We start from the raw sequence: 27,879 nt of genomic DNA on the forward strand, positions 1-27,879 counted from the left end.
GACAGAGAATAGTTTGAAATGTTTTAACATTAGCTTGAAGCATCCACCTTCTGGTGACTTCATCTTCTTGGCTTGCACATGTCCTCATAGAACTCCTGAGTATTTGACAGGCCTGGTTATCTTCAGGGGCTTGTAAGTCAGTGATCAGTCTCGTGTCATATCCATGGGCAATGAAACAAACAATAGAAAACAGCACAAAGGAATAGATAATGCAATGCTAAAAAACTGTGCCCAAATAAACTTGTAGTGTCCCACTACCAATGGTCCAGCTACTATCGTAGGAACGTTGTCCAATGGCTGGGTATCAAAGGAAGATTCATAAATGCCTTTAAGGTACTGAAGAGTTATTGCAAGTTTATTAATGTGAATTATACACTGAGTTATTAAATGTGAAATAGGGTAATATTTGTACATTACATTTAATAGAAGATTGATGCTTTGGTCACATGATCCTCCTAACCAATAGTTGCAGAAGAAGCCCCAATACAACCTCTTTATCTTCTACCTAAGTACAATTCTGTCTGAAGTCAAATCCCTCTTCCTGCACTTGTTCCTGTTCATGCTGTAAAGATAATGTGCTACAAGTTTCTAAACCTCTAAAAAGGAGAATATAATTTACCCCTGAGAGAAGAAGGCTAAACAAGGATCTCTCTGCAGCTCACTAATCTCTTTGTCGACCTACAGTCGGAGTTAGTGCTGCTTGGCTACCACATCAGGAAGATTTCCCTGAAGACATCCTTTTGGGTATCGTGTTGCCGAACCAGAGTTGGGCGAGTAAAGAAAAGTCTTCATATTGTGCAGTGATTTCAGTCATTTTGGACTGAGAAGCTATAAACATATTACATCTGCATTAAACATTACATGTACTATAAAACGTCTCAAGGTTGTCAGTAAAGCTGCTATAAGAGCGTCAAAGGGACAGTAGCCCAACAGCTTCCTTGATATAAGGTTGTGATTAGGTCACAGGGAACACTGGCCTACACCATCCAGCCATGTGACATATCAGATAAAGGACTACAACCCTCATCTAGCCTACATTATAATCATCTTTGCACCCAGTTACCACAAATATATAAAAATGTGTACCATGGGAGCCACACTGGTGGCTTCTAAAGGGCCCCTAGAAGGGGGAGCCCAAGCTCAGGTTGGCCCTACATACCTTTCCTGACAGAGATTGCCTTAGAAATGTGTGTCCTGTATGGCTGCACAGGGGGCATATCAGCCATCTGTAATGCAGGGGGTGCCACCCATGGCCAGGCACCTGAAACAAGTGATCACCACATTTGTATATGTATAGCAGTATTATTTAGACATTTTATCGCATTTCTAGTAGATTGTTTGATGTATAGAGATTTGGTGGTATGGTGGTATTTACCTATGCATTGTGTTGCACTGCTACTTGGGCACTGTAATAGAATATTGGTGCAGAAATGTGTGGTAGAGGTACTGTAAAACACTGGTATCTAAAGGGGCAGTGTCACTGTAAAAAAAAAACTGTTGACATGTCATAGAGACATGTCAAAAGTTGTGATTGGTCTGGATCTGGGCGTTCACTAGAATGAGCCTGGAGAAATGTGCGCACTAAACATATTCTCTCTATGCCATGTGACTGAGACTAACTCCCAATGTAACAACCAAGCACGAGGAATATCCTGCACCATGACCATGGAATAAGAACGCTGCTTTTTATTAGATTATCATAAACAGGACATGTAACACAGCGTGCACGAACAAAGGAGTGACACGTAACTCCCAATGTAAGTCTATGGGAACATTTCTGTTCCCATAGACAAGCTCTTAGCTGCGCTTTCCTCTCCCCATTTGTTCTAGGGATCTGTCAGGATCTAAACACTTACACCCCGACTGGTCAAAACTTTTGACATGTACACTACTAAAAACTGTATGTAAGTGCTATTTTGCCAACATATGGCACTATTATTTAGGCAACATCCTGTATGATGCTGATAATAGAGTACTATATTGCAACATGTATGCTTTATGACCGTGCACCACATGAGGGAGCACCAACAAAAATGACTGCACTGGGCAAAGTCCAATGTCATGCCTGCTCTGTTTCTTTGTCAACTGGCCTAGTAACTTTATTATACAAGATCTTTATCAATTGCCTCTATTTAGTTGGGATCTGAACACCCAGACCCTGATGGATCAATACTTTTGACATGTCTGTGTGACATTTTAAGCTGGCCATATATTTCAAATAGCTGTCGACTGTCCGCCAATCAGTTCATACACATGCACACGACTCTTATTTTTTGTATGGGGAAAGGAGATAAAGCTTATGCCAGACACCTCTAACAGTGAAGTATCTCCCCAAAAACAAAAGAATGAGTATTTTGAAATCCAACATGCCCAATCCTTCTCTCCTCTAACATCGGCCACCAAAGACAGGAAGCCACCGTACACATTGGATGCTTGGCCGATCCCACCAAAATGATCAGGTTTGGCCAACTTCGATCTAATGTGTATGGGCAGTAATAGGAGATTGAGAGGAAACTTGTGCTCCCATAATATGATAGGAACACCCACAGAACAGGCCACTTGTATCTGAGAGCTAACATTCGAAATTACTCCTCTAAGAGTTTGCATACATTTAGAGAGCATTGGGGGACTATTACTCTTGGGGGTAGTTTTTTTTTTTTCCATGTGGAGATCACCAATTGGCGTTGGAAGTCTTACAGGTCTGGCAGTGCTCCCTGGGAAAAGGTATACAAATTAACTCTACTTCAGAATGAGGAAAACTATCTTTATACTGCCACCTATTGGAGGTAGTAACCTTGTGAGTTAATGTCCGACCCATTAAACAAAACTCGTAAACATGACTATGGATGTCAGTCAAATCAGAACCTACTCCAAAAGGAAGAGTTCCAATCTATGTTTAGTTCTTGTGGATTTTTGTTATGGCAAATAACAAATTTGCAGCTTTAAAGGGGTACTCCAGGGAATTTTTATATATATATATATATATATATATATATATATATATATATATATATATATATATATATAAAGCTCCAAAGCCACCACATGTCCTGGACATATTCCCTGTAAACCATCCTGCCTGATATACATGGCTCATGTGGTCTCTGTGGTCTTCTCTGGCTGTTTGATATTCTTTGCCATGCTTCCCTTCCCCTGCCTACATCTACCAGCAATCATTGCAGCTCTGCTCTGCCACCCAGCACCCTCTCTGAGTGCAGCCACCACCCTCCTGAACTGAGCAGCAGAGAGAGTTTCAGTGCCTGATTGGCTGAGGCCACACACATCCCAGTTCTCGGAGAGCATGACTCATCAGTGCAGGGCAGAAACCAGGGTTGCCTTCAGAGAGGGATTTGGACAGAGACAGAGTGGATGGCTGGATGATGTCATTCCCTCACTTCATGCATGTAAATGACAACCAAAGGGGGGAAACTGCTCTATATAGCTAATGAATGATATTTAGACAATTAAATAGGTTGATGAGAGGGAAAGGATGGGCTATGGGTTTATTTCCCCAGAGTACCCCTTCAAGTGCACACATAACAGCACACATACAGATTTGCATCTGGATGAACCAAGTCAGTAGATCTCAGTCTTGGTCGAATGCGGAAATTTTTATTTTTGCAAACATTTGATTTGACTGTTATTTTCTACAATAAATTTCAGACATGAGAAAAGGCACATAACACGGACAGGTTTGTATATGGCATCCAGGAATGGAGCTTCAAATAGAAGAAAGTAGGCACATGCAGGGATCCTTGGTGTATACACTATAGGGCTTATTAGATGGGCCATATACCAGTGCAACCAACCGTTGTATTGGCTGCTATGGGTTACACCATCTCAAACTTCATTATTGATGGGTAGTGGTAAAAATATACATAAGTATAGTATCAATATATAATCTATAGACTTCACCTGAGAGGGAGGTGGCAGTAAGTGTGTAGACATACGCAGAAATTGAATGAACATTTGTACAGAATTCTAGTTTACGTGGCGAGTCTAGACATGGCAGGTAGAAGTGTGTGAGGGACATGGATGGTCACAAGATGTTGAAAGTTCTATTAGGTCCAGTAGACTGGCAGGTCTCCGCACAGCACTCGGATGGTAGTGCCCAAGATGGAAGGATCACTCACCAACTTAAGGGGATCATTTAGTTTGACAGCCTCAGAGCTCACCTAAGTAAAAAAAATATATAAAGTGTGATGCAAAAATAATATTTATTTTAGAATGAAATAATTGACAATAACCTGGCCATACATAGTAGATTAATATTGGCCACACCTGCCGATTTAGGTGGGACCACCAGACCATATACTGTGTATGGGGGTCTTCCCCTGTATTTTTATCCCCTGGCAAATATTCTTGGAATATTTCACACCTGTAATAAGAACGCCAACATGCACTCTTGGAACTAGCAATGGAAATCACTCCTCTAATGGACTGTGATTATTTTAACAGGCATTTAAAGGGGTACTCCGCCCCTAGACATCTTATCCCCTATCCAAAGAAGGGACCCCCGCGATCTCTGTGCTGCACCCGGCATTCGTTTAGAGCGTCGAATTCAGCGCCAGAGGCTCGTGACGTCACAGGAACGCCCGCTCGTGACATCACGGGCACGCCCCCTTAATGCAAGTCTATGGGAGGGGGCGTGAGGGCCATCACGCCCCCTCCCATGGACTTGCATTGAGGGGGCATCGCCATAACGTCACGAGTCTCCGCCTTGCATCGCCAGTCATCCAGCACGGAGCAAAGTTTGCGCCGTGCACTAGATGTCTGTGGTGCCGCAGCCAAGATCACTGGGGTCCCCAGCGGCGGGCCCCCCGCGATCAGACATCTATTCTTTGTCTAGGGGCGGAGTACCCCTTTAAACGGTTCACTAAGAGGTACCTGTAATCGTTTTCATGCTGCCTGAACAGCAGGTCATTAAGGCGGTCCCTAGCAGCTTCTGCCGCTCTGCCAGGTTTTGATTAATAGATCTCTTGCTCTCTTGATTGTTAGATCTCCAATCAGGGACAGATCTATCAATCAAGGCTGTTGAGGTATGGGGAAGCCACTGGGGACCTGCCCAATGACTTGTGGATCTAGCAGCATGACAGCAATGGCAGGATTCTTGAAAAAAAAAATTACATTTAATTTTTAGCTCAAAATTTATATTAAAATTGTAAGCAATTCTAGACATGAAAGAAGTGGGAATTGTAGTGGTGACTGAGTCATGTCCCCTTAGGAATGGCGTTATCTGATTTCTGTCAGATAGTACTTTACCTTGCTCAGCACATTTTCGGCAATGTTCTGAAGACTCTGTACGCGTTCTGATTCCATATGTGTGATATAACATGCGTGTCCGGGGCGTGGGCGAGTGCAGATCAACAGCTGGAAATATAGACATGGTTCAGAAAGACGACTTGATCCAACACTCAAGATAAAACATCATTCTTCTTCACTCAATATATTCAGATAAAACTCTTGCTTGTAGCGTGGTTTATAATACATGCCTAGTTGTCAGCAATCAATATATTGGTGGAGCATCGCATTAGTTAAAAATCTATACCTAGGTCGTGAACTTGTGGGCAGTTGACACTTGTGTCTCATCATGACTGGTTAAAAGGATTATTTGGACATAGGACATGCCATAAATGTCTAATAGATGCAGGTGCCACCTCTGGGACCTTCAGCTATCTTGAAATTAGGGGCCTTCTTGACCCTCCGCAACCCCCCTCCAGAATGGGCCTCATATCCCCCTACTGCATGGAGTCCGGGGTCAGCATGCATTCTATACATGCTCTGGATTTATCAGAGATACTTCAGTACAGCACTTGTGTATCTCCATTGCTCCTATAGAGAATGCATGGAGTGCATGCCAACCCTGCGGTCCATGCAGCAAGGAGATTTGGGGTCCCATTGTGGCAACTACGAAAAGTCCTAGAGGATAGAGCCCCCATCCCCTGTGATCAGGCACATATCCCCAACCTGTGGAGATGGGGTAGGTGCTAAATGCTAGAGTACCCCTTTAATGGTGCTAGGCTTTTTCAATAACTCTCATAACATCCTGATCACCTTTGGGAGCCACAAGCCAGAGTTGGTTGTCAATCTCAAAATAGATGCAGGTCTAAGAAGTGGGACCTACACCTATCAGATGAAAAATCCCTTTAATTCACAGTGTATATGATCCATATACCATAGGAGACCCACATTTGACCAGTTCAGGAGAAATTACGAAGATAATTATGTAATATGAAGTGTTACTAATCACTATACACCTTTAGGTCTCGAGGGATATTAACTCATGACCATCATGAAAATTAGATATCAAGAGTAATTCTTTCATTGCCCTAGACCACAACAGATAGTTATTAACCGCTAAGCCACTCTAGACCACCAGGGATATTTTAGGAATGTTATCACCACCCTATGTAAAAAGATGTTATGCAATAAACATGGAAAGTTGAGAAAGTAAGTATAACTGCGCAGGCAGGGTTGTCATTTTAAACGCAAGAACGGCAATCCAGTGTGGGTAAGTAGAAAATCCAGACTTTATTAGCTCATGGTAAAAACGGTACAAGCAACCAGCAGATCAGACGCGTTTCAGGCGCATGCGCCCTTCGTCAGTGACGAAGGGCGCATGCGCCTGAAACGCGTCTGATCTGCTGGTTGCTTGTACCGTTTTTACCGTGAGCTAATAAAGTCTGGATTTTCTACTTACCCACGCTGGATTGCCGTTCTTGCGTTTGGATTTGTGTGCACCAGGCTGGGTGCGAATCCGTGTCGAGGGTGTACGGGTGGAGTGAGCTGGACTACATTGCCAAATACTTGCCAGGGTTGTAATTTTGCCTACTCTGTCGTGGGCACCAACATACTTGGAAACCCTCTTTTTTTTATATAAAAATCCTGTATGATATTGAAGGCACTTATTTGTATAGTAAATTTAGGACTTTACCGCTTTATAATTAATATGAGGCCCCAATTCTGTCGATATAGTGCTGCTGTACAAGGGAAACCTATACCATAGGGGGCCCCCTCAAGTAAATGTCCAATTGAGATTGTTACTTACGTACTATCCAAAATTACAGTACCTTGCTGTAGTCGTATACAACACTAGCCGAAGTGTTGATGCCAGTGTCAAGATGGAAGGTTGCCACACCATTACTTCTTAGCTTGTCATCCGCTTTATCATGCAGAGACATTTGGAAAATCTAAAGTCATAGAGATAGAATAGTCAAAATATATATATATATATATATATATATATATATATATATATATACCTCATGAAACTGCAAAAGTAACATTCCAAACTCACACATTTAAGGGGTTGTAATCTTACGTAAATAAGGGGGGGGGGGGGCGCTATTCAGAATGTTTAACCATTAGCCAGAGCAGAGAGCAGCTACAATGCTGGAAGACCTGGTATGTCCATACATTCCACAGACAATCCAGCAGTGTAATCCTTTATGTTGTTTATAGTTGCACTACAGGGAGATGGAACCTCTACAGCTGAGTGCACTCACAAATTACAGTTGATCACTTGGGGTTAAAGAAGCGAGACATCCTATGAATAAAAGAGATTGTGAACATCTATAAGGACCAAGGTCCAGTGGTCCCAGAAACTGAGGATTGTGTCTCCATTGGCCATATGGGCTAGATTCTGTTGGATGAATGCTAGTTTGTTTAACATCTGTCTTTTCTGGTGGCTCCGTATGCGCTAGGCGCCTCTTATGCCCTCCTCTTAGGCCCCTATACACCATAAAGTCAGCTCAATCCACCATTTTCGTCAGGACTGGCCAATTGCCTAATGTATAATGAGGCTATCCGATTCTCCCCCAACAGATGATGCTAGTGGAGAGAAGGATCGTTCATGTTGGATTGCAACTGGCAAACCCTTTTGTATTGGGGGAGATATCCACAGTCTAATGTGGCATTGAGTGTTTACAAGGTATTGTGGATCATTATTTGACTTGGTGAACTGTTAGTTGCTTATGCCAAAAGGAATATTAAACCCATTAAACAGGTTTATACAGTACAGACCAAAAGTTTGGACACACCTTCTCATTCGGAGTTTTCTTTATTTTCATGACTATGAAAATTGTAGATTCACATTGAAGGCATCAAAACTATGAATTATTAACACATGTGGAATTATATACATAACAAAAAAGTGTGAAACAACTGAAAATATGTCATATTCTAGGTTCTTCCTTTTGCTTTGATTACTGCTTTGCACACTCTTGGCATTCTCTTGTTGAGATTCAAGAGGTAGTCACCTGAAATGGTTTTCACTTCACAGGTGTGCTGGTGTGGAGGAGGAGGTGTGATGGTGTGGGGGTGCTTTGCTGGTGACACTGTTGGGGATTTATTCAAAATTGAAGGCATACTGATCCAGCATGGCTACCACAGCATCTTGCAGTGGCATGCTATTCCATCCGGTTTGCGTTTAGTTGGACCATCATTTATTTTTCAACAGGATAATGACCCCAAACACACCTCCAGGCTGTGTAAGGGCTATTTGACCAAGAAGGAGAGTGATGGGGTGCTGCGCCAGATGACCTGGCCTCCACAGTCACCGGACCTGAACCCAATCGAGATGGTTTGGGGTGAGCTGGATCGCAGAGTGAAGGCAAAAAGGACCAACAAGTGTTAAGCATCTCTGGGAACTCCTTCAAGACTGTTGGAAGACCATTTCAGGTGACTACCTCTTAAAGCTCATCAAGAGAATGGCAAGAGTGTGCAAAGCAGTAATGAAAGCAAAAGGTGGCTAGAACCTAGAATATGACAGATTTTCACACTTTTTTGTTATGTATATAATTCCACATGTGTTAATTCATAGTTTTGATGCCTTCAGTGTGAATCTACAATTTTCATAGTCATGAAAATAAAGAAAACTCTGAATGAGAAGGTGTGTCCAAACTTTTGGTCTGTACTGTACCTCAGCCTAGGCACAAAAATAAACAAATGACTTAGCTCTCCGACATCTGTACTTTTGGTAACCAGCTGATAATAATGGTACTGGAGTACTGGTCATGTACACAAGCTTCAACATGGACTAATATTTCCCAAATAACATGACTAAAATGTGACAACCAGAAACAGAAAAAGAAGTAGAAATGAATTGGCACTGAATTGTACTACTGCTATAAATGCAACTTTGTTAATATGTGGACAGTGAGTGGAGATGGAGCATATATATCCCAATTTAGGATCCTAGGAGGTGCGTCACGGAAACAGAAGATATGCCAAATGTGTAGATGCCACGAAAGTTGAAAACGGAGCACTCACCCGGTACGTGTCCTCAAAGGTGGGCTGATCCCCGAGCAGGGTCTTCAGCAGGGAGGCGGTAGATGGAACGGGGGGAGCTCAGACGCCGGCCATGGTCCGTATCGCTCCAATGGGTGCTTCGTCAGGCCGTACAGCCTGACGAAGCGCCCATTGGCGCGATAAGGACCCCCGTTCCATCTACCACCTCCCTGCCGAAGACCCTGCTCGGGGATCAGCCCACCTTTGAGGACACGTACTGGGTGAGTGCTCCGTTTTCAACTTTCTTGGCATCTACACAAACATGACAAAAATGTTTCATACGTTTCCATTTCTGGAGATCTGGCAACTTGACAATGAACCTACCCTTAATGGGCTAAATGTGAATTACAATGACACTGTTGACTGCGGCTATTACATTTGTTTGCTTCTTACCGTCTCTGTGTGTTTCTGGCTCAAATGCAGACCCATCATGAGGACCCCAAGAAGGACCACAACCAGGACTACCACAACCAGCACCACACACAGGAGCTTCTTAACACCGCCGAGACATGGGATACGGGGAAGAGGAAGCAGCTCTGAGTATACCTGGGGAAGGCAGATGTATAGATCACCAAACAATTCTCTTATCTCAGTATTAACAGATTATTCACTGTAAGCTAAAATTTGCATACTGAACCATGATATGAGTATGATAGTATGATATTAGTAGATTATCATTCACTGTGAGCTAAAATTAGCATTCCAAACAAGTATAGATTATTCTCCACTGAGTTAATGTGTTAGAAGGCTATTCTTCTCTATAAACTAAACGGAACATTCTAAGTAAAGATAATAGATCATTATCCACTATGAGCCAAGGTTGGGCTCACATCTGCATCGTAGGCTCCGCTGCAGAACCCTTTTAAATAACAGACATAAAAAAAAAATGCTGAATTCAGCATTTTTTTGGGCTAGTTATAATGCTATAATATGGCAGACACCAGAGGGAAACCAAACAGACTCAATAACAAACAATGGGGGATGTTGGGCTTCTTTGGTGTCTGTCATGCAGTGGACTGTCTGGCTTCATTTTTTGCTCAACGGAATCGGAGACGGAGGTCCAATTGGAGCCTTTGAGGCTGATGTGAACCCAGCCTAAAGTAGGCATTCTTAGCCATATTACAACATTTTCACTGTGAGCAAAAAAGAGTATTCTAAACCATATCAGTAGATTATTATATACTACAAGCAGAAGGTAGCATTCTAAATCATATGGGTATTTTAAAGTAGTCCTTTATATTAGTACATTATTCACCACTGTAAAGTGATAATTCTAATTCATTAAACTAGTAGATTATTTTCTACTATAAATTAAAGCAAGCATTCTAATCCATTATATTTGTAGATTATTCTCCACTATAAATTAAGCATTCTAATCCATTAAACTAGATTATTTTCCACTATAAATTAAGCATTCTAATCCATTATATTTGTAGATTATTCTCCACTATAAATTAAGCATTCTAATCTATTTTATTTGTAAATGATTCTACACTATAAAGTGAAAATTCTAATCCATTAAACTAGATTATTTTCCACTATAAATTATAGTAAGCATTCTAATCCAATCTAATTGTAGACTATTCCTCACTATGAGCTAAAATGAGCACTCTTAATCGCAATATGAGTGGGGTACTTAACTGGCGGACCACGGTCCATATCCGGACCGTGGCCGCCAGTTATCCAAACCTCTGGCCGGTTCTCCCCTCATTCATTTGTATAGGTGTCTTTAAGACACCAATACAAATGAATAGTCGCTGCCCAGAGCAAGGGAGCACTGTGTTCCCTGCCCGCCGCTTCTCTTATGATGCAGGCAGCACGATTAGCGCTGCCTGCATCATCTGCTCTGGCCAGGCCTGACTAGAAGAGGCCAGAGCAGCCGAGCAGTGCGGGACCTGGGACCTGGGAGCCAAGCTCTTAGGTAAAAATTTGTGTTCCCCCACCTGTGACTCTCCTGTTGTTGTAGAACAGCTCCCATCATGACCTTCTGTCTGTGCATGATGGGAGTTGTAGTTTGCAACAGTTGGAAAGTCACAGTGGCAAAGTTCATGTAGGGGCACAGTGGCATCCTTCATTCTGGGGGCACAGTGGCATAATTAATTATGGGGGCATAGTGGCATTATTAATTCTGGGGGCACAGTGGCATCACTAATTCTGGGGGCACAGCGGCATGATTAATTTTGTGCCGCACAGTGGCATAATTAATTCTGGTGGCACAGTGGTATCTTTAATTCTGTGCGGCACAGCGGGATAATTAATTCTGGGGGCACAGTGGCCTCACTAATTCTGGGGGCACAGTGGCATCATTAATTTTGGGGGCACAGCGGGCTCATTAATTCTGTGGGCACAGTGGCATCATTAATTCTGGGGGCACAGCGGCATCATTAATTCTGGGGCACAGTGGCATCATTAATTCTGGGGGCACAGTGGCATAATTAATTCTGGGGGCACAGTGGCATAAATAACTCTGGTGCACAGTGGCATAATTAATTCTGGGGGCACAGTGGCATAAATAACTCTGGGGCACAGTGGCATCATTAATTAAGGGGGCACAGTGGCATCAATTATTTGGGGAACAGAGGTACAATTAGCCAGTACAGGGCACAGTGTTTGTCGATAAAAAATTGGGGGGAATAGCGTGTGGCAGTAATATTGCAGGGGAATAGTGTGTGGCAGTAATATACCAGGGGCATAGTATGTGGCAGTAATGTACCAGGGGCCCAGTGAGTGGCAGTATTATATTCAGGGGGTACAGTATGTGGCAGAATTATTTTCAGGGGTACAGTGTGTGGCAGTAATTAGGTCATACATCCTCCCCACTTCAGTTGCTCTTTTGCTCTTTCCTTCATGACACTAAGGCCGCTATTTGTGAACCAGGCCTTAACAATCAGCTCGGACCTTCACCGGATGGCAGACCTGGATAAGCGGAACCTCAATAAAAATAGTTGAGTACCCCTGCTCTATACATTAAAAGAAAAGAGCCTTTAAAGGGGTACTCCGGTGAAAAACTTTTTTTTTCTTTTAAATCAACTGGTGCCAGAAAGTTAAACAGATTTGTAAATGACTTCTATTAAAAAATCTTAATCCTTCCTGTACTTATTAGCTGCTGAATACTACAGCAAAAATTATTTTCTTTTTGAAACACAGTGCTCTCTGCTGACATCCCTGTCCATTTTAGGAACTGTTCAGAACAGCATATGTTTGCTATGGGGATTTCCTTTTACTCTGGGCAGTTCCTAAAATGGACAGAGATGTCAGCAGAGAGCACAGTGCTTATGATGTCAGCAGAGAGCTCTGTGTTCCAAACGGAAAAGAATTTCTACTGTAGTATTCAGCAGCTAATAAGTACAGGAAGGATTAAGATTTTTTAATAGAAGTCATTTACAAATCTGTTTAACTTTCTGGCACCAGTTGATTTAAAAAAAATGCTTTTCACCGGAGTACCCCTTTAAAACCATAAAGTCAATGGATTAATATGCACTATGAACTAAAATTAGCATTCTGAATTACGATATGTGTAGATTATTCTCCACTATATATAGCAGTGAACATTCTAATCCACTATGTTAGTCGATTATTCTCCACTATATATAGCAGTGAGCATTCTAATCCACTATGTTAGTCGATTATTCTCCACTATATATAGCAGTGAGCATTCTAATCCACTATGTTAGTCGGTTATTCTCCACTATATATAGCAGTGAGCATTCTAATCCACTATGTTAGTCGATTATTCTCCACTATATATAGCAGTGAACATACTAATCCACTATGTTAGTCGATTATTCTCCACTATATATATAGCAGTGAGCATTCTAATCCACTATGTTAGTCGATTATTCTCCACTATATATAGCAGTGAACATTCTAATCCACTATGTTAGTCGATTATTCTCCACTATATATAGCAGTGAACATTCTAATCCACTATGTTAGTCGATTATTCTCCACTATATATAGCAGTGAGCATTCTAATCCACTATGTTAGTCGATTATTCTCCACTATATATAGCAGTGAACATTCTAATCCACTATGTTAGTCGATTATTCTCCACTATATATAGCAGTGAACATTCTAATCCACTATGTTAGTCGATTATTCTCCACTATATATAGCAGTGAGCATTCTAATCCACTATGTTAGTCGATTATTCTCCACTATATATAGCAGTGAGCATTCTAATCCACTATGTTAGTCGATTATTCTCCACTATATATAGCAGTGAGCATTCTAATCCACTATGTTAGTCGATTATTCTCCACTATATATAGCAGTGAACATTCTAATCCACTATGTTAATCGATTATTCTCCACTATATATAGCAGTGAACATTCTAATCCACTATGTTAGTCGATTATTCTCCACTATATATAGCAGTGAACATTCGAATCCACTATGTTAGTCGATTATTCTCCACTATATATAGCAGTGAACCTTCTAATCCACTATGTTAGTCGATTATTCTCCACTATATATAGCAGTGAGCATTCTAATCCACTATGTTAGTCGATTATTCTCCACTATATATAGCAGTGAGCATTCTAATCCACTATGTTAGTCGATTATTCTCCACTATATATAGCAGTGAACATTCTAATCCACTATGTTAGTCGATTATTCTCCACTATATATAGCAGTGAGCATTCTAATCCACTATGCTAGTCGATTATTCTCCAGTATATATAGGAGTGAGCATTCTAATCCACTATGTTAGTCGATTATTCTCCACTATATATAGCAGTGAGCATTCTAATCCACTATGTTAGTCGATTATTCTCTACTATATATAGCAGTGAGCATTCTAATCCACTATGTTAGTCGATTATTCTCCACTATATATAGCAGTGAACATTCTAATCCACTATGTTAGTCGATTATTCTCCACTATATATAGCAGTGAGCATTCTAATCCACTATGTTAGTCGATTATTCTCCACTATATATAGCAGTGAGCATTCTAATCCACTATGTTAGTCGATTATTCTCCACTATATATATAGCAGTGAGCATTCTAATCCACTATGTTAGTCGATTATTCTCCAGTATATATAGGAGTGAGCATTCTAATCCACTATGTTAGTCGATTATTCTCCACTATATATAGCAGTGAGCATTCTAATCCACTATGTTAGTCGATTATTCTCTACTATATATAGCAGTGAGCATTCTAATCCACTATGTTAGTCGATTATTCTCCACTATATATAGCAGTGAACATTCTAATCCACTATGTTAGTCGATTATTCTCCACTATATATATAGCAGTGAGCATTCTAATCCACTATGTTAGTCGATTATTCTCCACTATATATAGCAGTGAGCATTCTAATCCACTATGTTAGTCGATTATTCTCCACTATATATAGCAGTGAGCATTCTAATCCACTGTGTTAGTCGATTATTCTCCACTATATATAGCAGTGAACATTCTAATCCACTGTGCTGGTAGATTATTCTCCACTATATATAGCAGTGAACATTCTAATCCACTATGCTAGTCGATTATTCTCCAGTATATATAGGAGTGAGCATTCTAATCCACTATGTTAGTCGATTATTCTCCACTATATATAGCAGTGAGCATTCTAATCCACTATGTTAGTCGATTATTCTCTACTATATATAGCAGTGAGCATTCTAATCCACTATGTTAGTCGATTATTCTCCACTATATATAGCAGTGAACATTCTAATCCACTATGTTAGTCGATTATTCTCCACTATATATAGCAGTGAGCATTCTAATCCACTATGTTAGTTGATTATTCTCCACTATATATAGCAGTGAGCATTCTAATCCACTATGTTAGTCGATTATTCTCCACTATATATAGCAGTGAGCATTCTAATCCACTATGTTAGTCGATTATTCTCCACTATATATAGCAGTGAGCATTCTAATCCACTATGTTAGTCGATTATTCTCCACTATATATAGCAGTGAACATTCTAATCCACTGTTAGTCGATTATTCTCCACTATATATAGCAGTGAACATTCTAATCCACTATGTTAGTCGATTATTCTCCACTATATATAGCAGTGAACATTCTAATCTACTGTTAGTCGATTATTCTCCACTATATATAGCAGTGAACATTCTAATCCACTGTTAGTCGATTATTCTCCACTACATATAGCAGTGAGCATTCTAATCCACTATGTTAGTCGATTATTCTCCACTATATATAGCAGTGAGCATTCTAATCCACTATGTTAGTCGATTATTCTCCACTATATATAGTAGTGAGCATTCTAATCCACTATGTTAGTCGATTATTCTCCACTATATATAGCAGTGAGCATTCTAATCCACTGTGTTAGTCGATTATTCTCCACTATATATAGCAGTGAACATTCTAATCCACTGTGCTGGTAGATTATACTCCACTATCTATAGCAGTGAGCATTCTAATCCACTGTGTTGGTAGATTATTCTCCACTATATATAGCAGTGAGCATTCTAATCCACTGTGTTAGTCGATTATTCTCCACTATATATAGCAGTGAACATTCTAATCCACTGTGCTGGTAGATTATTCTCCACTATGGGCTATATTGAACATTCTAAATAATGCAAAACACAGATTATTACAAACTATGAGTAAAAAAAAATCATTCTAAACCATGAATGAACATGTATAGGATATTATTGAGTCTCCAGAGTTAATCTGAGAATTCTACATAAATAGCCAGTTATAAATTACTCTTAAAGATATAGCTATTCAGACTATAATCTGCCATAAAAGTAGCATAGTCTAGTCTGAATAGCTATATCTTTATGTGTTTTATCTTGCAGATCACTCACTGGTGGGGTGTCCATCAAGACGCTCTTGCTCTGCTCCATGGCTGCTGTATGTACATTCCTGATCTTAATCCACTTTATATACCTGGACCTGTAGTAGCGTCATTGCTGTAAAGTGCTCCTCAGCCTCTTTTTAGAGTGTTTACTTTTACATAAAAATATTTGAGGACAGACATACTTTTAACATTTCAAGAGGTTTCACTTAAACATTTTCTGCCAGATGCACTTGGCTAATGGTTTGTTATACTGCAGAGTGTGCATTGCATAACCCCTTATTTCTATTCTGGCTGTAGAGGAGAGTGGCTGTCAGCATTCTGGGTAGGCCTCAATTGAAGTAGTATTTACCGAGCGTAATGTCAGCCTGGGTGAGGTCAGTTCTAGGTTGGGGACAGTGAAGGAGTCAAAGGTGGGACAAACTGGTATTGGAAGGAAAGTCTGGTTGCATTGAAGGTCCTGAAGTATAGTAGAATGAACCGGTTATTTATTACAAGGAATGATACTACAGGAGCTTTTGAGAACAGAGGGTACCTTTCTGATTAGAGAGTAAAAGGTGGATGCACTGTGAGGTAAAGGAAGTCTGTGTGAGGTAAAGGAGGGCTGTGTGAGGTAAAGTCGTCCGCAGGGACCTCTGTGGAGTTAACAGGGACCTGAAACTTAGAGCCACATAACTTAAATGTCATATTTTGTTGTGTTCAGAAATGTAGCCCTTATCATTTGGTGCCCCATTGGGGGTAGTGTAACCTTCAAGCGAGTCGTCGCCCAATGTCATATGTGTCCATAGCTGTTTTGATCTCTGTGGCTCCAGCATTCCTTTCAGGATTTGGCTAGCACATCTGCAATTACAAAGATGGAGAGCAACCTGTTGCCTAAGCCTTCTCTAAAGTGTCAAACACTTTCACCGATGATCTTGACTTACACAAGAAACACAAGTGCTACACAAACAACACACAAGTGTTATAAATGAGTGCAGAGCAAACACACAATGAGACCAGAGAGATATTTACTGACTTCTAGGACAACTCTTTAAAGAGACTATCCCCCCCTCCAATTCTAGTCTGCGTCTTCTTACCTTGTGTAACCCAATATGCTAAAAGCATCACACACAATAATGGCAATACACATCCTATTCTATACAGTATGTCACATCAAAACATGGAGTTATTAGTAAGTTATTATAAATTGAATGCATCCAAGTCCACCGTATTACCATTGTGTATAGATAATGACACTAAGGATGAATTGCAATCTAAATATTCCTTTCTCTGGGCTGCGGATTCTTTAACCTATTTGGGGATAAGACTGACAAGCTCTGCTAAAAGTACCACGCAAAGCAACATAGAAGCAACTTAATACAGATATAGCAGACTATGCGAAATTGCCACTATCATGGTTGGGGCGCATTGCAGTTATCAAGATGTTTTTATTACCGAAAATATTATACATTTTTCGGAACTTGCCGGTCAAAATTCCCCATCTAGTAATTAAAGATCTGCAAAATATTTTATTACGATTTATATGGCAAAACAAAAAACCGAGAGTAATGGGTAGAGTATTGTATCTACCCCTTAACCCCTTAACGACGCAGGACGTATATTTACGTCCTGCGCCGGCTCCCGCGATATGCAGCGGGATTGCGCCGCGATCCCGCATCATATCGCGTCAGTCCCGGCGCTAATCAACGGCCGGGACCCGCGGCTAATACCACACATCGCCGATCGCAGCGATGTGCGGTATTAACCCTTTAGAAGCGGCGGTCAAAGCTGACCGCCGCTTCTAAAGTGAAACTGAAAGTGACCCGGCTCAGTCGGGCTCTTCGGGACCGCCGCGGTGAAATTGCGGCATCCCAAACAGCTGATCGGACACCGGGAGGGCCCTTACCTGCCTCCCCGGTGTCCGATCGGCGAATGACTGCTCCGTGCCTGAGATCCAGGCAGGAGCAGTCAAGCGCCGATAATGCTGATCACAGGCGTGTTAATACACGCCAGTGATCAGCATAGGAGATCAGTGTGTGCAGTGTTATAGGTCCCTAAGGGACCTATAACACTGCAAAAAAAATGTAAAAAAAAAGTGTTAATAAAGGTCATTTAACCCCTTCCCTAATAAAAGTTTGAATCACCCCCCTTTTCCCATAAAAAAAATAAAACAGTGTAAAAAAAATAAAAAATAAACATATTTGGTATTACCGCGTGCGTAAATGTCCGAACTATAAAAATATATCATTAATTAAGCCGTACGGTCAATGGCGTACGCGCAAAAAAATTCCAAGGTCCAAAAAAGCGTATTTTGGTCACTTTTTATACCATTAAAAAATGAATAAAAAGTGATCAAAAAGTCCGATCAAAACAAAAATCATACCGATAAAAACTTCAGATCACGGCGCAAAAAATGAGTCCTCATACCGCCCCGTACGTGGAAAAATAAAAAAGTTATAGGGGTCAGAAGATTACATTTTTAAACGTATAAATTTTCCTGCATGTAGGTATGATTTTTTCCAGAAGTACGACAAAATCAAACCTATATAAGTAGGGTATCATTTTAACCGTATGGACCTACAGAATAATGATAAGGTGTAATTTTTACCGAAATATGCACTGCGTAGAAACGGAAGCCCCCAAAAGTTACAAAATGGCGTTTTTTTTTCGATTTTGTCGCACAATGATTTTTTTTTCCGTTTCGTCGTGCATTTTTGGGTAAAATGACTAATGTCACTGCAAAGTAGAATTGGCGACGCAAAAAATAAGCCATAATATGGATTTTTAGGTGGAAAATTGAAAGGGTTATGATTTTTAAAAGGTAAGGAGTAAAAAACGAAAGTGCAAAAACGGAAAAACCCTGAGTCCTTAAGGGGTTAAAGAAGGGGGACTTGGATGTCCAAATCTTTTAGCCTATTACCAAGCAGCTATACTCACCCAGGCACAAAGATTATGGCAAAATGACACTCTGGCACATTGGGTGTCACTAGAAGCATATTTAAATGGGTCAGTATCACCTAAGTGGTTATTATGGGAGATAGCATTATCAAAAAATACTAGAGCTATTGAGAGCCTAACAGTAAAAGCAACTGCAAATGTTTGGCTATATGCTTTATCACATAAAATAATTAATCCTTTGAAATATGATAAATTACCATTGGAGGTGGTCCATCGCATATTGCCCGCTACAGACCTCTCCCAATGGATAAATAAAGGAATAAAATATCTTGGGGATATCAGTCAAGGGAATGCTTTAATGACTTTTGAGGAAATTTCTGCTAGATTTGATATCCCAGTAAGGGACTTCTTTAAATATCTACAATTACGTCACTGTATCTCAGCATTTAATTGGGTGAGGAGTAAAACAGAGAAAAATTATGAGATCTTGGATTTGAACAATACAAGAAGAAAAGGGGGTTTATCTAAAGCTTATAAAGCCTTACAAAAAGTAGAACCACAGGTAAAAATGAATCTGACACATCTGATTTTTTAAGACATCTTAGTAATATTCAGTGCATCGATGTGGACTATCTGTGTACTTTGGATGTCCAAGGCTTGTACACACATATTCCACTGGATGAAGGCATGTCCAGTGTACGTGAGCTGTTGTCCAGTGATTTGTCGCTGGACAAAATAGCATTTTTGATGGGCTTATTTGACATGGCACTAATTTTGAATTATTTCCGTTTCGATTGTACTTATTATTTACAAACTTATCGCTTATCTATGGGGTCCTCAGTGGCACCTAGTGTTGCCAGTGCCTTCATGGTGGACTTTGAACAGCATTATGTGTTTGGTGACACTTCCATGAACAAACCATCCACGTGGCTCCGCTACGTAGATGACGTGTTCATGACGTGGAAGGGACATGAACAATCTTTATTAATGTTTGTAGAAAATCTAAATAAATGTCATAAAACTATAACATTTACATTAAATTATAACAGTGATAGTATCCATTTTTTGGATGTTGAAATTAGACGTACATCTGGAGGCTTTCATACAGCAATGTATGTAAAGCCTACAGATGTAAATAATACTTTACACAAAAAAAAAAAGTTTCCATGCACCTACCGTGTTCAAAGGTCTGCCACGAAGTCAATTCATCAGAGCCCGACAAATTACTAGCTCCGATCAAGAATATGGAATCAGTAAAGAGAAGTTAGTACAGAAATTCATCGAGAAGGGTTATGATGCTAAACAAATAATATGTGAAGGTGAGAAAGTCCAAAAGATGAATAGAAGTGATTTAGTCTAAAAAAAAAAAAATAATACAGGACCGTGCGATGTATTTGGGTACGTACGACAAGAGAGCATGTATTGTTAAATAAGCCATTCTAAAGAATTGACACAGATAGAAACAGACAGATAAAAGCTATGGTAAATTATTTTAGGACCCTCCGATGTTTGGTAACAAAAAGGCCAGTCAATAGGTAAAAAACATATTAAAAGTGTTCTTTTTTGGCTAGTAGACGTAAAGGTACTTTCCCCTACTTAAATTGCGGCCATTGTAGTGGTATAATTAAAGGAGAAAAGTTTAACCACCCTTCAAAAGGTCATTTTATTATGCATAAAGGTTTCTATACCTGTACAACTAAAAATGTAATATACATGCTCAAATGTCCGTGCGGACTTACTTATGTCGGGCAAATAACCAGGATGATCAAAACCCGTCTCACTAAACACAAGTCTGAAAATTGCTGAGTACAGGAAAAATGGAGGTATTAAATTATGGAGAGAGTACTGTTGCTAGGCACTTTCGTGAATGTGGTCATTCTATTACAGCATTTAAATGGTTAATACTGGAGGAGGTCCCAGAGTCGGCAAACGAGAATCTTAAAAAAAAGGCCCTTACTGCAGAGAGAATGTTATTGGATTACAGAATTGGATAGCGTTTTTCCGTATGGTTTGAACAAAATATGTTGTTTTAAATCATTTTTAATAGCATTATAGCACTTTAGTTAATGTGAATTGACTTTGAAGTAATTGAATGCGATTTTTTCTATTGTTACTACCGTATATACTCGAGTATAAGCTGAGTTTTTCAGCACGATTTTTCGTGCTGAACATGCTCCCCTAGGCTTATACTCGAGTGAACTCTCCGCCTGTCAATCCCTTCTCAGTGGTCTTCAACCTGCGGACCTCCAGATGTTGCAAAACTACAACTCCCATGATGCCCGGACAGCCGATGGCTGCTGGGAGTTGTAGTTTTGAAACCTCTAGAGGTCCACAGGTTGAAGACCACTGCGGCCTTCGTCATCATCCAGACACCCCCTTTAGTTTTCTACTCCCCTCCCCTCGGTGAGAAGGAAGGGTGAGCTGGTCGGGGGCAACTATGCTGCAGGGACCGTCCGGTGGGGAGGGTTAGTCATTCCGGGCTGTCCATTTTCACCGGGGGGGCCCTCTTCTCTGCGCTCCGGGCCTGGCCCCGGACTAGAGACGTTGTCTTGACGACGACGCACAGGGAAGCGCATGAAAGTCCCTGTGCGTCGTCGTCAAGTCAACGTCACTAGACCAGGGCCGGCCGGTAGCAGAGAAGAGGGCTTCCCGGTGAAAATGGACAGCCCGGAACGACCAACCCTCCCCACCGGACGGTCCCTGCAGCATAGATGGCCCGGACCAGCTCACCCTTCCTTCCCATCTAGGGGAGGTGAGTGGAAAACTAAAGGGGGGGGGGGGTCTGGATGATGACGAAGGCCGCAGTGGTCTTCAACCTGCGGACCTCCAGAGGTTTCAAAACTACAACTCCCAGCATGCCCGCACAGCCGATGGCTGTCCGGGCATGCTGGGAGTTGTAGTTTTGCAACATCTGGAGGTCCGCAGGTTGAAGACCACTGATGAAGGGATTGACAGGCGGTGATGATGAAGGGGGGGGTGATGATGGGGGTCTGGATGATGATGGGGGGGGGATGTATTTCCCACCATAGGCTTATAATCGAGTCAATAACTTTTCCTGGGTTTTTGGGGTGAAATTAGGGGCCTCGGCTTATATTCGGGTCGGCTTATACTCGAGTATATACGGTACGTCTATGTGAACAGGTGCTTATCTATTTTGCTATATAACTCTTACCTTCTCCACACCTGGTATGCATGACTAAGGGGGCACGCCCCCGAAAGCTGTCGCGTCCGAGGTGTTGAGCAGGAGGAAGATCTCAGCTCAGATTCGTCTGTTGATATGCTAAGCTCCACTTTGTTAGAAGATCCATGATGAAGTTTCTAAAATAAAAGCAACTGAATAAACCTGAAAGGAACATCGTAATCGTGGGTCTACATATAATGGACACTTCGGGGTGTTCCAGGAAAAAACTTTTTTTTTTTATATATCAACTGGCTCCAGAAAGTTAAACAGATTTTTAAATTACTTCTATTGAAAAATCTTAATCCTTTCAATAATTATCAGCTGCTGAAGTTGAGTTGTTGTTTTCTGTCTGACAACAGTGCTCTCTGCTGACATCTCTGCTTGTCTCAGGAACTGCACAGAGTAGAAGAGGTTTGCTATGGGGATTTGCTTCTAAACTGGGTGGTTCCCAAGACACGTGTCATCAGAGCGCATTTAGACAGAAAAGAACAACTCAACTTCATCAGCTCATAAGTACTGAAAGGATTAAGATTTTTTTAATAGAAGTAATTTACAAATCTGTTTGACTTTCTGGAGCCAGTTGATATATAAAAATTTTTTTTTCCTGGATAACCCCTTTAAATGTTTCTATATCCCACAGTGTGTGATCATATTGTAGCTGAAAGGGAGAGGTGGAACTCCCTTGCGGGACTATACACTGTATTGTGTGAATTTTGGCAGACTCTTTGAACTGTGTTGTTATAAGTTCTGGCTTTTTGATCGCTTTTTATTACATTTTTTGGGGGATGTAATGTAACAAAAAATCAGCAATTTTGGCATCTGGAACTTTTTTTGCATTTACGCCGTTCACCGTGCAGGATCATAAACATAATAATTTAATAGGTCGGACAATTACGCAAGCGACTACCAAATATGGGTATTATTTTTTTTATTTTAATTTAAAAATATTTTTATTAAAAAATATTGGAAAAGGGGGGTGATTTGAATTTTTATTAGGGGAGGGATTGTAAAAAATATATTTTTTACATTTTTTTAAAACTTTTTTAATACACATTTATTGTCCCCCCCTAGGGGCCTATCATAAGCCATCATCAGATGGCTTACATAGAGCAATGTAATATAAATCCTACAAAAATATACCACCACACTAGACACAAATCCTACAAAATCAGGGCAGACTTGACAAAATTTAGCAAAATCATGATCTTTATTAACAAATAGACATACAGTGTAAAATATTAAAAACACACAATTCAACAACAGAAGTCCTGCAGGAAAATGGCGGATAGGAAATGGTACAGAACAACCAACGTTTTGCTCAGTAAATAAACATACATGGGAATAAGGTGACTACGGGCAAGTGCAATACATTTTACCAGGTTATATTAGTATTCAGGGTATAAGCAAAAAGTGCATACACTGTAAACAAACAAGTAAGTAGCCACTAGAGATAAGCGAACTTACAGTATATTCGATTTGTCACGAACTTCTCGGCTCGGCAGTTGATGACTTTTCCTGCATAAATTAGTTCAGCTTTCCGGTGGGCTGGAAAAGGTGGATACAGTCCTAGGAAAGAGTCTACTAGGACTGTATCCACCTTTTCCAGCCCACGGGAGCACCTGAAAGTTGAACTAATTTATGCAGGAAAAGCCGAGAAGTTTGTGACGAATCGAATTTACTGTAAGTTCGCTCATCTCTAGTAGCCACCAATAAGGTTGAGAGTCCTACTCCCAGAGAGCCCATTAGCCTACCATTCCCCCAGCCATTACATGCAGGTGAAGATACCGCCCTGACGCGTTTTGCGTGCGGCTTGATCACATGGTGATCAAGCCGCACGCGAAACGTGTTAGGGCAGTATCTTCACCTGCATGTAATGGCTGGGAGAATGGTAGGCTAATGGGCTCTCTGGGAGTAGGACTCTGACCCTTATTGGTGGCTACTTACATGTTTTTTTTTACAGTTTATGCACTTTTTGCTTATTCCACTGGTTCAGTTTACATTGGGGACTATCCGCCATTTGCGTGCAGGACTTCTGCTGTTGCATTGTGTGTTTTTAATATTTTGCACTATGGGGGAGATTTATCAAATCCTCTCCAGAGGAAAAGTTGCTGAGTTGCCCATAGCAACCAATCAGATCGCTTCTTTGATTTTTTAGAGGCCTTTTCAAAAATGAAAGAAGCGATCTGATTGGTTGCTATGGGCAACTCAGCAACTTTTCCTCTGAACAGGTTTTGATAAATATCCCCTTATATGTCTATTTGTTAATAAAGATCATGATTTTGCATAATAGATCAATGTACAGTGGGGATCAAAAGTTTGGGCACCCCAGGTAAGAATTTCAAGGAAAAATCTCCAAAAGGCATCAAATTACAGATTAGACATTCTTATAATATGTCAACAAAAGTTAGATTTTATTTCCATCATTTACACTTTCAAAATAACAGAAAACAAAAAAATGGCGTCTGCAAAAGTTTGGGCTCCCTGCAGAGTTAATATCTTGTACTGCCCCCTTTGGCAAGTATCACAGCTTGTAAACGCTTTTTGTAGCCAGCCAATAGTGTTGAGCGGCATAGGCCATATTCGAATTCGCGAATATTCGCGAATATATGGACGAATATTCGTCATATATTCGCGAATATTCGCATATTCGTTATATCCTCGTTTTATTTTCGCATATGCGAATATTCGCGTATGCGAAAATTTACAGATGTGAAAATTAGTATATACAAAATTAGCATAAGGTAAAATTCGCATATACGAATATTCGCATATGCTAATTTTCGCATATGCGAATTTTCGCACGACAGTCTCACACAGTAGTATTAGAGCCTTCTTTACACCACACAAGCTGGAAGCAGAGAGGGGTGATCACTGTGATGTGTACTGTGAAAAAAAAAAAAAAAAAAAAAAAACGAATATTCGTAATTACGAATATATAGCGCGAAATTCGCGAAATTCGCGAATTCGCGAATATGCGATATTCGCGAATAATATTCGAATTGCGAATATTCGCGAGCAACACTACCAGCCAAGAGTCTTTCAATTCTTGTTTGAGGCATCTTTGCCCATTCTTCCTTACAAAAGTCTTCCAGTTCTTTGAGATTTCTGGGCTGTCTGTCACGCACTGCTCTTTTAAGCTCTATCCATAGAGTTTCAATTATGTTGAGGTCAGGAGATTGTGAAGGCCATGGCAAAACCTTCAGTTTAGCCTCTTGATGTAATCCCCCATGGATTTCGAGGTGTGTTTAGGATCATTATCCATTTGTAGAAGCCATCCTCTCTTTAACTTCAGCTTTTTCACAGATGGAATCAAGTTAGCATCCAAAATTTGCTGAAATTTTATTGAATCCATTTTTCCTTCTACTCGTGAGATGTTCCCTGTGCCACTGGCTGCAATACAACCCCAAAGCATGATTGATTCCCCCCCCCCATGCTTAACAGTTGGACAGAGGTTATTTTCATTAAATTCTGTTCCCCTTCTTCTCCAAGCGTACCTTTGCTCATTCCAACCAAAGAGTTCAATTTTAACCTCATCGGTCCACAGAACTTGTTTCCAAAATGCATCAGGCTTGTCTATATGTTCATTTGCAAAGTTCAAACGCTGATTTTTGTGGTGAGGATGTAGAAGAGATTTTCTTCTGATGACTCTTACATGAAGACCATATTTGTGTAAGTATCTCTTTATATTGGAATAGTGAACCACAACTCCAGTGTCTGCCAGATCTTTCTGGAGGGATTGTGCAGTCAAACGTGGGTTTTGAATTGTTTTTCTCACAATCCTGTGAGTTGTTCTGTCTGATATTTTTCTTGGTCTTCCAGATCTTGCTTGAACTTCCACTGTTCCTGATGACTGCCATTTCTTAATTACATTCCGAACAGAGGATACTGACATCTGAAAACGTTTTGCTATCTTCTTATAGCCTTTTCCAGCTTTGTGAGCGTCAACTATTTTCAGTTTCAGATTTCTAGAATGGCGGTTGGCGGTTGTCTGGGCCATCCACTGCTGAGGTAGCCTGAGGGCTTGCTTCTCCTTCCGTGTCAGCTCTGGCGCTCAGAATTAGAGATGAGCGAATGTACAGTAAATTTGATTCGTCACGAACTTCTCGGCTCGGTAGTTGATGACTTATCCTGCATAAATTAGTTCAGCTTTCAGGTGCTCCGGTGGGCTGGAAAAGGTGGATACAGGCCTAGGAAAGAGTCTCCTAGGTCTGTATCCACCTTTTCCAGCCCACGGGAGCACCTGAAAGCTGAACTAATTTATGCAGGATAAGTCATCAACTGCCGAGCCAAGAAGTTCGTGACGAATAGAATTTACTGTAAATTCGCTCATCTCTACTCAGAATGATAAAGCCTGGCAGGGCCAGGCTTTATCAATCGAGCGCAGAGCACACTGATCAATATGGCTCTATGGAACCTTATTGATCGATATAAGGAATCAAATGATTCCTCCTAAAAGTCCCCTAAGGGGACTAAAAGTGTAAAAAAAAAAAGTTAAAAAAAAGTTATAAAACACACACATTAAAAGTTTAAATCACCCCCCTTTTCCTACAACATAATAAAATAAACATATGTGGTATCGCCGTGTGCGTAAATGTCCGAACTATAAAAATATATTGTTAATTAAACTACGCGGTCAATGGTGTACGCGCAAAGAAATTTCAAAGTCCAAAATAGCGTATTTTTGCTCACTTTTTATACCATAAAAAAGGAATAAAAAGCTATCGAAAAGTCCAGTCAAAACAAAAATGGTACCGATTAAAACTTCAGATCACGGCGCAAAAAATGATCCCTCATACTAACCTGTACGCAGAAAAATAAAAAAGTTATAGGGGTCAGAAGAGGACAATTTTAAATGTATTAATTTTTGTGCATGTAGTTATGATTTTTTCCAGAAGTACGACAAAATCCAACCTATATAAGTAGGGGATCATTTTAATCGTATGGACCTACAGAATAAAGATAAAGTTTCATTTTTACCGAAAAATTTACTATGTAGAAACGGAAACCCCCAAAAATTACAAAATTTTGTTTTTTCTTCCATTTTTGTCGCACAATGATTTTTTTCCCGTTTCGCCGTACATTTTTGGGTAAAATGACTGACGTCATTACAAAGTAGAATTGGTGGCGCAAAAAATAAGTCATCATATGGATTTTTAGGTGCAAGATTGAAAGAGTTATGATTTTTATAAGGTAAGGAGGAAAAAACGAAAGTGCAAAAAGGGAAAAATGCTTTAAGGGGTTAAATTTAAGTCTGACCACAGTGCTCTCTGCTGACACCTCTGTCTATGTTAGGAACTGTCCAGAGCAAGAACAAATCCCCATAGCAAACCTCTCCTGCTCTGGACAGTTCCTGACATGGACAGAGGTGTCTGCAGAAAGCACTGTGGTCAGACAGAAAGGAAATTCAAAAAGAAAAGAACTTCCTCTGTGAAGTGGTATGAACTATACATGAGTCCAATGTTTTCAAAGCAGTGTGTCTCCAGCTGTTGCAAAACTATAACTCCCAGCATGCCCGGACAGCCAAAGGCTGTCCGGACATGCTGGAAGTTGTAGTTTTGCAACACCTGGAGGTCCACAGTTTGAAGACTTTTGAAGACTAGTTTTGCAACAGCTGGAGGCACCCTGCTTCGGAAACACTACACTAGTACTATATAGTCCAACTAGTAATGCCTGCGCACCGGGCGCTCTCCTAACTGACAATCTATCAATCAGTAACCAACGATGCGTCTCCAT

General features: G+C 40.6%; 1 protein-coding gene across 1 annotated transcript; it reads right to left on the bottom strand.

Annotated features, from left to right (window-relative positions):
• Positions 1–3,600: 3,600 nt before the first annotated feature.
• Positions 3,601–27,879, bottom strand: SFTPC (surfactant protein C). The gene is made up of 7 exons (XM_056569769.1): positions 27,867–27,879; positions 27,825–27,835; positions 22,149–22,283; positions 9,682–9,834; positions 7,071–7,190; positions 5,263–5,370; positions 3,601–4,175 (listed from the first exon to the last, which is right to left on the bottom strand). The coding sequence occupies exons 1-7, from the start codon at positions 27,877–27,879 to the stop codon at positions 4,062–4,064; spliced, it is 654 nt and encodes a 217-aa protein (XP_056425744.1). The 3' UTR covers positions 3,601–4,061.

This window comes from Hyla sarda, chromosome 4 (genome assembly GCF_029499605.1).
Source record: "Hyla sarda isolate aHylSar1 chromosome 4, aHylSar1.hap1, whole genome shotgun sequence".
In the NCBI taxonomy this organism is placed as follows: Eukaryota; Metazoa; Chordata; class Amphibia; order Anura; family Hylidae; genus Hyla; species Hyla sarda.